The sequence below is a fragment of the Rhinolophus hipposideros genome (assembly GCF_964194185.1).
Source record: "Rhinolophus hipposideros genome assembly, chromosome: 12".
Taxonomy (NCBI): Eukaryota; Metazoa; Chordata; class Mammalia; order Chiroptera; family Rhinolophidae; genus Rhinolophus; species Rhinolophus hipposideros.
In genome coordinates, this window is record NC_138058.1 from 58,350,111 (window position 1) to 58,366,621 (window position 16,511).

General features: G+C 41.7%; 1 protein-coding gene across 7 annotated transcripts in view; it reads right to left on the reverse strand.

The window, feature by feature from the left end:
• WDR43 (WD repeat domain 43) overlaps positions 1-16,431 on the reverse strand; it is a 50,553-nt gene extending 34,122 nt beyond the window's left edge. Inside the window, exons 1-4 of one of the 7 annotated variants that reach the window (XM_081068783.1) lie at positions 15,945-16,431; positions 15,596-15,702; positions 14,133-14,208; positions 6,575-7,049 (exon numbers count right to left, since the gene is read on the reverse strand). In XM_081068783.1, the coding sequence (XP_080924909.1) occupies positions 6,575-7,049; positions 14,133-14,176 (519 nt within the window). In that variant the 5' untranslated portion in view covers positions 14,177-14,208; positions 15,596-15,702; positions 15,945-16,431. Of the gene's footprint in view, positions 1-6,574; positions 7,050-14,132; positions 14,209-15,595 lie in introns of all 7 variants that reach the window. The other 6 variants (XM_081068781.1, XM_081068784.1, XM_081068782.1 and 3 more) reach the window with 6 other exon arrangements.
• Between the last annotated feature and the right edge of the window lie 80 nt (positions 16,432-16,511).

Genomic DNA, 16,511 nt, shown 5'->3' on the forward strand with positions numbered 1-16,511 from the left:
AGAGGTGGGATTAGTTGTCAGATTTCCTTCTAACTACTTAGGGGGAAAAAAAACAAAACACTCCAATGGAAGAAGAGCTCCTAATTCTCATCCCCCTATCTCACCTCTCTGGAAGACACCAAACAAGGCAACTTGGTATGTTCTTAGTATTCTCTCAACAGGTCCACGCAAAGCCTCCACTCCCAAGCAAAGATATTACAGATCCATACCAAGGCAGCCAACACTTCTCCCTTTCCCTCTATCTTGCCTTGCATTCCAGCATCACTTTCAGGAAAAAGGGATACAGGTGTTTTTATATTTACAAACATGCATTTACTTCAATTTGAGTGAAAAAACAGTTGTGACTAGGAGAGCACCACAGAGTACACACTGGAGAAGTTGCTCCAGTGTCTAATTAAGGGCTAGTCTGAAAGTTCCATATTGTCTTGGTGATTCTAATGCTGTAAGAGGCACAAGTTTCAACCTAGTGTCAAATGCCACAAGACTTCTTTGACTTATTTCAAAAATGATACTAACAGCTCCTGTTTGTCCATCAAAAAGACAATAAATGACCACAACTTCAAAATGCTACATCAGCTAATAATGCTGAAAAATAATTCACAATTTCAGAGCTTCTCTTCCACGTTTACGATTTTTTTAATGAAAGCTTGCCAGCCTATATTTTATTATAGCATAAAGAAGCTCTAAGAAATCCATTCCGAGCCGGCCCGGTGGCTCAGGTGGTTGGAGCGCCGTGCCCCTAATGCCGAGGTCACCGGTTCGATTCCCATATGGGCCAGTGAGCTGCACCCTCTACGGCTAAGATTGTGAACAATGGCTCTCCCTGGAGCTGGGCTGCCATGAGCAGCTGCAGGTTGGTGTGACCTGCTGTGTGCTGCTGTGGGCTACTGTGTGCTGCCGTGAGTGGACGGTGGCCAGTGTGAGTGCCCAGCAGCCAATGTGAACTGCTGTGAGCGGCCGACCTACGACCGGCAACCAACTGCCTCAGCCGGGGGGAGCACAAGGCTCTTAATACCAGCATGGGCCAGGGAGTTGTGTCCTACACAACTGGACTGAGAAACGACGGCTTGAACCGGGGTAGGGGGGCGGGAGTGGAAGAAGGGGGGGGGGAAGACATCCATTCTTTTAGTGTAAAACAGATCATAGGAAAGAGAATATAGTGCAAGATCTTGGCTCTGCAGCACAAAAAAAACAGTCCAGGATATATAAAAATCTGTCCAACCCAAAACCACCAATAAAAACTATGATGTTACCATCAAGAATATCAAGGAGTAGATTTATAAAGCATTTTCCATTTTTTTATCTATCTTAGAGATGTTAAATTTGAAGAATCTGATTCATTGGATACAGGCAAACGACAAAAAGATTTAACAAAAAATAAGGTAACTATTTTCATACAGAAAAAAATAACGCACATTTTGCAAGTCCTGAAAAATTTATCTACCCTAATAAACCCAAAAAAGAAGTTACAATTAAAAGCCAAAGTATAAAACAGTCTGATCAACAGTAACATTTAATTTATCTGAAACATTGAAACTTTAGTACCAGGCCTGCCCTAGATCCCAGCTTCAGTTAAATGAATTTCTTGAATGATCCCAGAGGCAAATGTGGTTTCTGCATAAGGTTATGAACACAAACACCTATTTCAGGCAAAGACAGTGGAGAAATATATCAACCTACTACTACCTAGTCAAAAACCTCTGAAATATTCTATAAATTATTTCTTCTACTTTTGGTTCTCTCATACCAAATTAGGATGATTTACACTGAGGTTTCTAACATGTGTGAAACACAGGCTGGTCCAAATATGCACAATATGCTTTTCTGCAGATTTGAATTTGCATTAAGAAGCACGAAGAAATTTTAGAAATTAAACATCACCTATTCAAAGCCCTAATTTCCCTATCAAAAAAAATCTCTGTAATTTTGGGAGAAGCAAACAGAGTCAACAAGTGGGAGGAGTACCCACAAAATCTATGCCCAATTTTGAGGATCACTGACCTAAACCTCAGTAATAATCCAATTAATTAATCTCAAAGAACGGTTGACTCATTATGTTTTCTCAATTAGATGATCTTTTTAAAAATAACTTCCCATGCAGCAGGATGAGCATGTCCAAACAGGTAGCACATCAACCAGACAAGAACTTTATATAACCAATGTGCATTTTAGTGAACTCCAATATTTTAAATATTATCCCATTACTAAATATTTCTGAAACCACCAGTTTAGTGCTATTCATGGTTACAGATGACAGACGTTGGTTGGCAGTTTCTCTCTTACTTAACCTGTTAATCCTGTGATCAAAAACTTCAGTGACTCCCCCAAAGAGTAAATCAACATAAACAACTCTCTGCCATTCAAAAGCATCTACATTTACCTCCAACTCACCTTTTCAAGTCTCATTTCCAGTTCCTTCCTTACATTACACTCCCTAATCACAAATCCTTTCCCGTTTTGCTTTTACTTCTCCCTACACTTGGAGGGGCCTTTTCCTACTAAACTCAATTTTCATTTGGTTAAAAATCTACCCGTGTTTCAAGGTCCACCCTAATATATTTTCTCCACAAAAAAACTCTTCTTTCTCTTAAAGAGGCACAAGTCAGACTCTGCTTTGCACTACATACACGGTATATTTGAATTATCTTTATTTCTTCTTTGATGTTTTAATCATACTGTTTTGTTTCCTCTAACATGCCTACCACAATGTCACATGCACATTAACTGCACATGTAAATGCATAAAGTAATGGAAAGAGTAGGCTAAAAATTTAAGTCATATATTTGTGACTGGAAAATCTGAGTTCCTAAAGGTACCAGGAGTGAAGACCAAAAGGATGTGATTTTTTAGACTGAAGTCTTTCCCAGTATGAAAGTCTGATTGAGCTAAGCAAATCAAATACTACTAGTCTGAAGAAAGCTGATCTCCATTTGATCCAAAAGGTAACGAGAAGGCTGAGTACGAAGGGCACACATGCGTGATTTATAAAAGCAAGACGCAGTACAGATGTGGAGAAGGCAGAGGAAAAAGCACATCCAGTACTGAGAAGTCTGAAATTTGATGAATTAAGCAATGGCTTTTTAGACTGAGGTTCCAGAGTAAGAAAATAGTTTACACGGAGAGCCAGTACGCATACTCACAAGAACGTATGTATATATAACTGGAACAAGTTTCACCAAAAAAACTTACCCTTTACCATGCATAATATACTGATACTATTTCATTTTTAATCCCATCACAACCCACTTAATCTATTTTGCAATCAATCCACTAATGGATCAAACCCTATTTTTCAAAAATACTGACCTCTAGACACTGAAAATGATGCCAAAGTTTGAAGTTTCATTTTGCAATTAGTCTCCTATACCATTTTTTGGCCATCGTAGTCACTTACTCTGGCAAATGCTTCATGGATAACAGTAAACAAAATGTGTGCATTTTATGTATACAGTATTTATATCAAAAATAATTAAATTCTAATACACAGGAACTTCTATTTCTGCCAATGAGACCTAATCTGCAAACTGGATCTTTTGAAGTTTAAATACTGGAGAGACCTTAAGGCTGCACTGTACAGGGGCAAAACTGGATTGTGCTATGTCTCTAAGGAATGGAAGTGGGGATACTCTGCTCAGATTTTTCCTAGAAACATCCTTAATCCTAGAGCTACTGTGCTTGCCCTGTCCAATGCTTGAAATGCCACGTGCTTCATCCAGCAAGCACTAAGCTGTGGGGATGTGTTTTGCAGTGGCTGCAAAGCAGTATGAATACATTTACTGTGGTAGCCAACAGTAGACAAGGTCTGTTTCTCCAGGGCTCTACAACAGTTAGGGAAGGAAAAGGAGAAACGTTTGAGAGATTTAAGGGGGGGTATGAGATAGCAGGGTCAGTTCCCAGGTGGCTCAGCCACTTGCTGTGTGGTTTTGGCATATCATCTCAGCCTCAGTTTACACACATAAACCTGAGGAACTCAAAAAATAGCAGCCATCTGTAGTTCATCAGTCTGTCTCCTTGTACTTTTCTTTGTCATCATTACAGGTCCTCTTCCCCCAGGCTCCATCAACCAAATGGAATACCTGGCCATATAATACGTATAAAAACCCTCTAAAAATTATTATGGCATAAATGCAAAGTATTATAATCATTCTATGACCAAGAACAAGAAGCAGCAATCTAACCTAATTTTTCTAAATATTTATGAACCACTGCTTTAACTCCTGCTACCCAAGAAAAACAACATCAACTCATTTTCTTCCATTTGATAACGTCACCAAACTTTGTCCTAGGGTGGCAAATTACCAATTACTGAACCAGACGCAGGATATTCTTACAAGCTGATGATTTACGTTAAGGATTATAGCAGTAAATGATAAAATGAACCCATATGGAATACTCATTGATTCATTCAAGATCAACTGACATTCACTGAGCATTCGCTACATGCCAGGCCATACTACACCAGTCATATACACTGTGTCTCCTTTAATCCTGAGGACACTGACAGATGGATAGCATAATCTCCATTTCACATTTGAGAGTACTAAGAGCGTAACAAGATGCTAGGAACATGGGCTTCAGAATAACAGCCTTTTCATGCCTCTACCTCCAGCCTCATAGATGTAAAATAAAAGGGCTTAGTAACATGAGAGCATGTTAAAACTTAATTGGAAAGAATCATGACCCAGGGACCTGGGAGCTGAGGTGGAAGCAGTTACTACAAATCGCTCTTCCTTCTCTATAAAAATCACATGGCCTTTTAATATTACGCCATATGTATTATGCAAGTTTTAATACAGGAAAACTGCTTCTCTCCCTAATTTTCAAGTAAAACTGATGCTCTAAAAGGACACATCCCCAAGATGATGAAGACTGGATGTCTCTACATTCCTCCAAGCTCTCAAGTCTGTGATTCAAGATCTAAAGTTACAGTGTAAGAGCACTGGACCATCAGAGTACCACAACCACATTACTGGTTATGCAGGCTTTGGTGAAGTAATTTAAACTTTCTTAGTTCTGATTCTGTTTTTAAAAACGTAATAATAATTTCAGGGCATTTCAGAGTTGTGGCTGAAATGAGAGCACGTAGGTAAAAGAATACGGAAACCTATAAAATGTTTTTCATGTAGCCCAATTCTCATTTTTCAAAGAGACCCCCAAAATTAAAGTGACTTGCTCAACGTGACAAAAGCAAGTTTAAGCTGAGTGCCCGTTATGAAACCAAATCCAGACATTTTTCTATTGTATTAGAGTGTTATATATAATCCAAAACTATGACTTTGAACAGGAAATTTAAGCCCAGGCAGAAGTTTTATACCTGAGGCATACAACGTGATTAAGTCAACAGCAAAGCGGGCAAAAAAAATTTGCCAGCCTAATGTTATTAATTTGTTGCAGATAATGGAGAACTGAGCTCTGAATTCCTGAGTTCTAGTCCAGGTTCTGTTTCTGGCTTCTGCAAGTTGCTTAATTTTCCACAGCCTCAGTTTCTTCTTCTCAAACAAAGTAAAATGTTAGTTTTTACTTGCAGGGCTAACCATACAAATAAGAGCTATTAATAACAAAACCTGTAGCACTTATGCACCAAGAACTACTGTAAATGCTTTATGCGTTATTAAATGTTAATCCTCACAAGCCCTCTATCTATAAAGAGGGTCCTATTTATCCCCATTTGCAAAACTAGTGTCAAAATTACAACGAGGAAGCCAAGGCTGGATTCAAACACAGGCAGCGTAACTTAACTGCAGGTCCCACGTGTGTGTTCGAGTAGACGTAGTCCAGCGACTCTACGTGAATGGCATCTTACCTGAGACGGATCCCTAACAGTGAACAGCCTTCCCAAACTCGGCAGTGTCTCCTCTAAGACAAACTTCACCTGGACTCAGATTTATTAAGTTAAACTACTTCTTCACTTTGCCTCCATATTCTAACGCTGGCTTCAGACTTGGGGGAAAGAGGTGTATAAAGGGACGTCAAGCAAATGTTAAAAATAAAAAAGTAAGAAGGTTCAAACGGCTGGAATGGAAGAGCCTGGGAAAGTCAAGAGTCCCACGTCCCGAGCGTGGAAAACACGTGGTTAGCCGGCACCCAAGGGTGGGGGGTGGGCATGTCCGGAAACTAGACTTGTTGATTCCAACCGTCCAGAGCAAAGCCGACGCGGGAGGGGGGTCGGAGAGGAGCGGTGTGGCCCCACGGCCGTCCCCCGTCAGAAGCCAGGGCTCGGGAGGCGTGGGCTGGCGAGCCAAGGCCGGCGGAGGTAGCCCCTGGGGGGCCGGGGCCTGGGCGAACATGGCGCCCAGGCGCAGGCGGGGCGCGGGGCGAAGCCCCGATAGAGCCCGCGGGCAGGACGCCGGTCCACCGCGCGCCGGACCGGGCGAGCCCTCCCCCGCTGCCCTCGGGACAGGCCGCGCACGGGGCTGGCGGCGTGGGCCCACTCCGCGCCGCCGCCGCGCTCCGTGTCTCCTCGCCCCGGGCCTCCAAGGGCCACGCGCGACGCCGGGCTATGTGCCGAAGGGCCTGGGGGACGCCGAGGCCGAGCCCGGGGGGGGCCCGCCCCCCACCGTCCTGCTCGCTTTACCTTGGCCTGCAGCCGCGCTGGCGCCCAGGCCAGGCAGGTGCAGGTACCGCTGAGGTGCGCGGAAGGCACGTACTCCTGGTGCAGCCGGTTGCTGGCCGTCTCCCACACTCGCAGGTGACCGTCGGCAGACGCCAAAGCGAAATAGGCCTGGCTGTGCGGGGAGAAGGCGCAGGGGACCCCCGCCGGAGACAGGGAGTCGGCAGCGCCGCCGCCGCCCGCCGCCATTGCTGCTCTGGCTCCGCGGCAGCCACGTGTTCGCCCACACGCAGGCGCACCGGGGCGGGGCGGGGCCTGGCGGGAGGAAGTGGGGCGGGGGAGCACGGAGAGCCGAGGGCGGGGCTCCTCGCGGGGCGACGGGACGCCGGGCGGGGCCCACCCTGTGACGGTGGCCCGCGGGGCCCAGTGCTCACGTGTACTGCTACGCGACGGGACGCGTGGGACGGCCCGACTGCACACTGCTGAGCAGAGCCCATTCCTTCAAAGAAAAAAAGAAGGAAAGAAGGAAAGAAAGAAAAGGGTTTGGGTTTAATAACACGATTGGACAAATGTTTAAAATATTCACTTGTAACTGCTTTATTGTAATAACCGTTTCCCTTTTTGCCTGCTTCCAGTCTATAATCATGAATACACGTAATAATTGATTCAGTCGTAATAGTGTAAAAGTAATGGTGGGAGCGAATAGTCCCTCTGATTTCGCCAAGATTTTTTTCCATGTAACAACATCAAATAGATAATTCTTACTGTCTCCATCATAATATTCCAAATCGATGCATTCTGAGTTAGGAAACGCCAGGTCCCGTTCAGCCCACACAAAGAGCTTATTGCTTAGCAAGAAAGAAAAACACTACCCTCGGGGCTATGGGGAGACTCTGAAGCTTTTACAGGTGTGAGATTTGCATGTTAGATAATTTGGGATAACATAAACTGATCTACCGTTTTAAAAGGCCCCTGGACTCTCCATGGAGACTACAGAAAGGCAAGAATAAAGGCAGACAGACAAGACAGAAGGACAACGATGGGTCAGACTCACATGAAAACAGAAAAGGTGGTGAGAAGATATAATCTGAAGTGATAGGCAACAGGATTTGCTGAAGGGATTGATTGTGAAGGGTGAGAAAAAGACACGCGTGAAGGATGACTCGGGGGCCTGAGCAAATAGGTGAATGGTAATACCATTGGCTGAATTGGGGAAATGAGTTTGGGTGGAGTGGAAATCAAGAGTTCTGTTTTGGACGGTTAAGTATGATATGCCTGACATCCAAATAGAGTTGTTCAGTAGCAGTTGGATATATGAGAAGATCACAGTCAGAGATACAAATGTTGGATACATTAGCATATAGATGCTATTTGAAACTGTGAAACTGGTCAAATCATATTGGGTGTGAGTATAGACAGAGAAAAATACTTAGCCCCAAACTGTGCCAGTCCTTAAAGGTCAGGAAGAGGAGGAGGATCCAGCGAAGGAGATTAAGAAGGGATAACAGCGAGGCAAGATGAAAGCCCAGGAGAATGAGATGCCCTGGAAACGAATTTTTAAAAGGACTTCAGAAGCAAGACATGATCAAAGCCATGTCAAATACTGTAAGATGAAGACTGAGAATTAAACAACTTGGCACGATCAAGGTCATTGGTAACTTTTTAAAAGCATTTTTAGTAGAGAAGTGAGGGGAAAACTTGTAAAGAGTAGAGGAGAAAAAGGGAGGTGAGAAAGTGCAGAAAAGTATAGACAACTATTTTAAGGATTTTTGCTATAAAAGAGCATATATGTATGAGCCTGTGTGAAGAAAGATCTTAATAGAGTAAGGAGATAGGTAGAAAACAGCAGGAGAAGGAGTGACTTAGCCCCGGTTTAGAAAGCCCCCTTGCTGCAGCTCCTACTTGGGTCAAGGCCCCTTGCAGCTGCCCAGCATCATTCCAGGCTTAGACATATCTCTAATTCAAAGAAATGCATTGTTAAGAGTCAGAGATGGGAGGAAGACATCCTGCTTGTCAGGACCAACAATACCTTACTAGCCCAACAGGATTCCAGGTTTACACATACCCCTAAGGGATATGTTTACACATGCTCCTGCATCAAAGAAATGCATTCCTAAATGCCAGAGGACTAGGCACCTCGGGGGGAGAAGGAGAGATAAGAGAAGGGAGAGGGGGAGGCAATTCTTCCCATAGATAGAAATAAAAGCCTTCATGCAATGTAAGGCGAGCTGCTTCCCTCTCTTGGGTCTGCCCATTCCATGTCTCAGTATGCTTGGTTTTACTGATAAACTTCTTGCTGTCCTTTTGCTGCACAAGAAAACTGTCTCTTGATTGAATTCTTTCCTTCAAGAAGAGAAGAACTGAGGTACAACGTCATTTCCCAATAACAGTCTGAGCTAGAGTTATAAATTTAGTCATAAATATACAAATAAAAAGAAAAGCTTATTGTGCACTTAACTATATGCCAGGTACTGTTCTAAGTGCTTTATGTGTATGAATTCATTTAGTCCTCACAACAACCCAACGATGTAGAGACTATCAATATCTCCATTTTTCCAATAAGAAAACAAACAGGTATAGAGCTGGGCAGTGAAGAAGGAATTGTTCCCTCATGCATTCACTCTTACACTCTCCTAGACATTAATTCATACCTTCTCTTACTACCTCCTTCATCCTCACTCTCAGTGGGTGATTTTGCTTCTTATTTCTTGAGAAAATAGAAGCAATCTCAGAGCATTTCCGCAAGCTCCCAATACCACAGACTCTACCCCACTTTGCTCCATCTCCTGTACCACACTCCTTGTACCAATGAATTGTCCACGCTCCTGGCAAAGGCTACCCCTGCATGTAAGTTCTAGATCCCATCCTCTCTTACCCACTCAAGTATATTATTCCACAAAGTCTTTCCAATCTCTACTAGCATCAGTTTTCTCAGCTTAATCCTTCTCATTGACATATAAACATACTGTTATTTCTCCCTTCTTAAAAACTAAAATTGCCTTGACAACACTTACCCTCCAGTTACTATCCCAATCTTTTCTTTCCTTTAAAACTCAAAAAAGGTAGCCTAATTTTCTCCATTTCTCTCCTCCCGTGGAACTTTTATCCCCACCCACCACTATACCACCAGTAACCTTCACACTGCTATATACGTGTCCATTGTAACTCATAATCTTACTTGACTTGTCATTAGCGTGCTTACCTTCCATGACATCACACCCTCCTGGCTGCCTCTTACTTCTCTGGCTGCTCTTCTCAGTTTTATCTTCTCCATCTTCCTCATCTCCTGCTCTATTGGGGGCAATTCGTTACCTGGGCATATGACTTTCCAAAATAAAAATTGTATGTTCCAGCTTTCTTTGCGACAATGTGAAGCCGTATGACTAATAGCCAGTACAAAACTATCCTTAAAGGAGAGAGGGTGTGTGTGTGTGTGTGTGTGTGTGTTATTATGTGCGTGGAAAGAGACAGAAAGAGAGAGGGAGAGAATGAAAAAGCAAAGGGTAACCATGTAAACAATTGGTGAATCTGGATAATGGGTAGAGGAGACCCTTGTGCAAGTTTTGCATAAAAGTTACCAAAAAAAACCATCCCTGGATCCCTAACTTCAAACAGCACCCTCCAGGCAATCCATGTCTAAGTTACTGGTATAATGATATCTATCATTTCATTTAAAATAATTAAAATAATCTGTTTCCGGTCAATTATTCCAGTGGCACACATAGCATACTGAACACCCAGAGTAGATAATTTTTTAAAAAACAATCCTCTTCTTTATATGATGAAATTATTTTTAGTAACAATCATGAAATTAAAAAATAATAATAAAGGCCATAAAAGAAACACACTGATATTTCTTTTATTGAACTTTATATATATCATCCTGCCAGTTAAAAAAAGATGAATAAATTAATTATGTAATAAAGATTAGAGTACAAAAAGGGGGGAAGTTACGGATTTACATCTTCAATTACATTAAAACTTTTTTTAAAGGGTGTAGTTTATATGTTGGTCTGTCAAAGTAATTAAGAATAACATTAGCCTTTGTTTTCAAGCATTTAACTTCTGCAGATTTGCAAATAACTTCTGCAAAAATTGATCTTCATGTATTCATGTTCAATAGTCAGTGCTGCTAGATTTGTCAATCTACATATGCTCACAGTTGCTAGACAACACTATAGTAATTTTAATTTTAAACAGTTTCTTTTACATGAAACAGCATATAGGAAAATAGTCAAGAAAAGGCTTAGACATAAGGATAAGTTTGCCAGATTCATAAAAATCCTGTTTCGTAATAGATTTCAGATATTGTAAGGCTGTCTATGCCTTTGTTTCTTTGAGTAGCTAAGTAGCTTTCAGATGTCTCTATACCTAAAACATTTTAAACACAAACAGAAATCCCAAGTCATCACAGAATGACAGGATTGAAGTCACGCAAGGTCTGCTTTTTCATGTTCATTATTATTGTGCTATCATTATTTTAAACCCCGTCTTAACACAGAAATATGTAGTACCACAGGGATTGAAGATATGAATTGTGCCATAGGAAGCTTGAATGATTCTGAAACTTTAAGAACTTAAAAAGAACTCTTGTAACTGAATCCACATGTGTATAATTAGGAGTTCTTGGAACTAACGTTCTTGAGCATTATAATGTTTATCAAAGGATAAGTAATAAAAATGTGCTAATTTGAAGCATACGTACATACACACATACATATGTAATTAAAACTCAGTGGTAATCACAACACTTATTTAGAATTTGAGTCAATAAAAGATTTAGGGGGAGGGAAGTATTTTATCACTGACATTATGAAGAATGGGTGTCACTGGGTGATAATAGGAAACAGACTGGCTTTTAGCTGTTTTGGGTATTGTTTTTTAATTCTTCATTGACAATGAGCCTCTTCATCGCCTGGATGCTGGGCAGAGAGCTCCCACCGCTCTGACCTGGGTATGCCCCTCTGTCTCCCCTAACAGACTGGAACTTCTTTGAGAGCAAGAACTAGTCCCACCCCCTCTTCAATCTCCCTGTCCTCAGCCCAGCACAACACATGGCACACGGTCGATACTCCACACATGGTTCTTGAATAACTGAATGAAAGAATGTAGGACAGAAAGTAGGGAGGCATCAGTTGTAGGCAGTCAAATTTGGTGATGATTGAAATGGTCTATTTCAATAACTGTGCCCATAGTGGTGGATAATAGAAAGGAAATACGCAGAACATGACCACTGAGTCAGAGGTTGTGTGTGTGAATCTGTCTGTATCAGAAGACAGTGTCACAGAAGGAAGAATCACAAATGACCTGGAACTTTCTAGCCTGTAACTAACTAAAAATGAAGTGATTTTAACTAGTGTAGGAAAAAATAAGAGGATCAGGGTACCAGGGGACTGGAAAAAGGGAGAAAAGGTAGAAATGATGAGTTAGTTCGGTTTGGATCATGCTGAGTTTGAGGTACCAGCAGGTCAACCAGAGATGGTGTCTAGCAGTTTAAATTATGGACTTAAAAATTTTTTTGTTTAAAAGATACAAGTGGCATGTTTATAGTTTTCCATTGTCTTTTTCAGTGGTGAACACTGCTTCAACTACTTTATCCCTCAATAGGCTTTTGAGCAGATCTGGGAACACAACCACTATTTACCAGATTGCAAATATCCTATTTACATGCTTTAGGAATATAACATATTTATTAAATGGGGATTGCTTAAATCAGCTAGCAGGTACCTGCGAGAGAAAATGCTAACTGCCTCTAAAAATCCATTTCTTCCTGCTTGAATATTAATAGAATTTCAGATTTTTAGCTAGGACTATGTTCAGCTATAATAAAAGCTAAATTTCTCAGCTTCCCTTGCAGCTACATCTGGCCTTGTGATTAAGTCCTGGTCAGTGACATGTAAGTAGAAGTCATATGTGCAATTTTAGAAAATTATTTTTTAAGGAAAGAGGGCATGATCTTTTTTTCTTCACCTTCTTTCTAACTGGAATTGGGATGCAATGGCTGGAACTTGAGCATATATTGAACTCTACGGTAAACTTTGGAATGGACACCATACTATGCAGGAGTACCTGACTCTTCTGAGTTTCATCTTAGCCCTGAATTTCCTACCTTCACTTACAGCCAAACTGTATCTTAACTAATATACTCGTATAATCTTACCAAATTGTTTGAATTTATAGGACACAAGAGTCGTTTAATTAAACAGGATTTCTTATAGTATGAAAGCTCACAACAGTGACACTTGTACATGGTCTTGCTAAGATTTTACTCTGCTTATGCTCATTCATAATTTATAATACAAAGAGTCAGTGTGAGGAAAAGACTGGAGTATGACTACAATTTTATGAAAACTAAATAAAAAGCAATGCATAGAAGAAAGATTAGAACAGTATTTGCCTTGGGTGTTCAAGGGAGTCCTCTGGAGGTAAAGATATGCCTGACTAGGACCCAATTATGCAAAGTAAATGGTAAGTGAATAGATGTATAGATATGCCCAAGGTTTCAGGTTCTTACAACGTTTTACGTTTAGAGGAGTTTGATTATTTTATGTGCATTCATAAACAAAGACAGAGACCATAAACACAAAGCTTAAATGCTTCACAATTAATTTTAAAAATCAGAGCAATGATTGTTGAATTCTGTAGAGTGAGTTGGTGGCACCTGAGAAAGAGATGGAGGGCAGAAAGAAGGGTACAGTGTGGCCGTTCTCTGAGGACCAGACTAGCACAGGACCCTAACGAGCAGTAGGGTGGTACGGATGGAGGTGAGAGTCAGTCCATTATCCAAAAGAAGGAGACAGAGGAGGAGGAAAGAGGATGTAGAATCTTCTCCAGGAGAGGCTTCCCAAGGAGGACTGACCAATTCTTGACTTTCTAAAACGATGGCTCACAATGTGCTAGCAAACTAGTTCGGGTTCAAGCTGCATAGTATCCTCTAATTTACAACAACACAACAAAAGGTGTTTAGTGAGTGGTGGTGGGTGATAAGTAAGAAGATCCTCTGATTCTAAATAGCATGCAATTTTTCTTTAAAATCTGTACACACACGTGAGAATCCTTTTAAAAATTCTCTGGACTTAGATTTGCAATGTCTAATAACACAACAGTACATCCTAGAGAAGTTCTATAAGACCTAGATTCAAGTTCAGCATCAACTGGGGGGAAAATGAAAAAGCAAGAGGAAAGCAGTTATATTCTTAGCCTTACTTTGTATTTCACTAAGTTAGTAGGAACAAATCTGTGCACTTCAAGTGTTCTAATAAAAGCTAAACACATGTACATATACAAAACAAAATATATAACTATTAAATATAATTGGACCGTATTTACATGTTGAATTATTTAGTATAGGGACCCAGGTATACTGCTGTTTTTCTCATTTCTTACTTCCTTCATTCCTTTATTTAACAAATATTATTGAGAGTATATTGTGTCCAGGCACGATGACAAGCATCTGAATTATAATGGTGAACAAGACACAGACCTCTCAACAATCTTATCCCCTAACCTGGTAAATAGTAAATAAACAGCAACTTCCATACAGTATGACATGTGTCATGATAGGTCTAAAGACAGGACATACCAGAGCTCAGAGGAGAGGCACTTTTCCCAGTCTTTTGAAATCATTATAAGCCACCATTCTGGTGTGAGCTTGACACCTGAAGGACAAGGGAAAGTTATACAAGATAGTTGGGAAACGCCTGTGCAAAGAGCTAGAGAGAAATAAAAAGAGCTACACGAGAACATTTGTGGAACTAGAACTAGTGGTCAATTTTGACTGGAGATTTTTAAATGTCAGCCATTAGCTACAGTATTTTTTGATAGGTATTTAGACTTTAAAGTAATTGCTTGACTAAATGCCGCTAGACAACAGGTTTTTCTTCTAGCCTTATAATGTAGAAATGATGAGTCAGTGATGCCTCATATTTTCAGAGAATAGTTTCAGAGGGCGGGCTGACAATTTCATAAAGAAGAGAGACGAAAAGCAAAAGCATAGCCAGAAACAGAAAGACACACATACTGCCTTTTTGGAGAGCTTAAATGCTCTGAAAGATCATGAATAAATAATATTTTTCAAAATGTGTTAGTGTAGTTCATTAGATGTGTGCAGGACAAATACTTATAACTGTCTCTGTTATTCAAACAATAAAAGGAAAGGGATGCCATTTATTGTTCACAGTTTATCTCAGAAATCAAAGACGTGTAAACTTATTTCCCATATTTTGTCAATATACCTTCTTCCGATTCCTACTCTGAGGCTTAGGACTCTGAAGATTGCGCTTTAGACCCACATTTGGCAATGATAATAAAAATATTGGTCATAAGAACTTTCCTTAAAAAGAAAAAAAATCAAAAACAAAAGGGAGACCTGCATTTGGGGTAGGTGCCAGTTTCTTTATTCATTTTTAGGATTAAAAGAGAGAAATCCTGACGATGGAGTTTATAAGGGCTGATGTTTGAGACGACATAGACTAGAAAAACATTAAGTCTTTGAAAGTAATAAGACTTATTTTATCACATTTAGACTGGATTCACAGCCCTTGGAACATATTTTCACTTGAACTCTGCATGCAATTGTACTGTCTTTGAGAAGGGGTATTGCAGTACGAAGCGTCTGGACTGCTGAACCCAACTGACCGACCTGGGAAATCCTGTTATGGGGGATTGCCCAAATCACCGAATCCCCCTGGGTCAGTCTTCTCATGTGTAAAATGGGAATACTTAATTCTAACACAGCGTTATTGTACATTTCAATGAGAGAAAGACCTGGTATTGCCAGGCTCTCAGTAAATTTTTGCCAATGGAATTAATATTAATAGTGACATTTAATGTTAAATGAAACTTTGGACTCCAAGGATAACCTTTTCCCAGTTTTTGTTTTGTTTTGCTTTTAGGAGTAAATTAGTTTATTTTTATTTAAATTTTTGGAGGGTGCCAGAACCTGGGAATGAACAACTTTTAAAGAGATCCAATAAGAGAATCAGAAAATAGCTCATTCTTTTTTGAGGAGGGAGGGGCGTAAGTAATAAAAATTAATTTTCTCACAGTTCTGGAGGCCAGAAATCCAACATCAAGGTGTGCACAGGTTTGGCTTCTTCCGAGGCTTCTCTTCTTGGGTTGTAGACAGTGGTCTCCGGCCCGTGTCCTAATCTCTTCTTATAGGGACACCAGTCGTGTTGGATTGAGGCCCATTCTAAAGACCTCATTTTAACTTAATTACTCCAAATACTGTCACACTGACTTTGGAAGGATGAAATTAACCCTGTAACAACACTCTACCCGGCCACCCCACTGCTCTACCAACGGCCTTTGACCCTTTTAAGATGCTGCGAGTTTGGGGAAGGGTGCAATACTGCCCTATTATATTTGCATTATTTTTTAAAGATTATGTTACCTAAGCACCCAGTGAACACTGCCACTAGGAGCCCTGCACGTGGGGCGAACCTGCAGGCAGAGCCCAGTCAGAAGGGCCTCGGGAGCGCCGGGGAAGGACGTCGCTGTCGCCGGGAGAGGAGCGCAGGTCGGCGGCTGGTGTGCACACGCACTCCGGGCCAGTTTTATTCATCCTTGGTGGTGGTGACCTGGGGACGCCCGTGTTCCTGATTACCAGAGCGCTAACGCTGGTATAGAGAGGACTTCAGTCTGCACAGCGCTTTCACAGGCGTTGTCTCTTTTAACCCTCCCGTCCCCGGGCGAGGCCGGCAGATTTGTCAACAGTCAATGGCTTCATCCGCCCACACAGTCCGAAGAAGCTGCCCCCCCCCCACCCCTCCGCGGGAATGGGACTCGCTCCCGGGACAGTTAGTTACTCGGCCACAGCTGCTGCGCCCCGGGGCCGGTCGCGCCACCCTCTCTGGACGCAGGCGCAGTCGCGGAGCTCCGCCCGGGAAGACGCTCCCAGCCCCCCCGCGGCGGCGTCCGAGCCCCCGGCAGCGAGAGGCGGGGTCTCGCCCGCCACGTC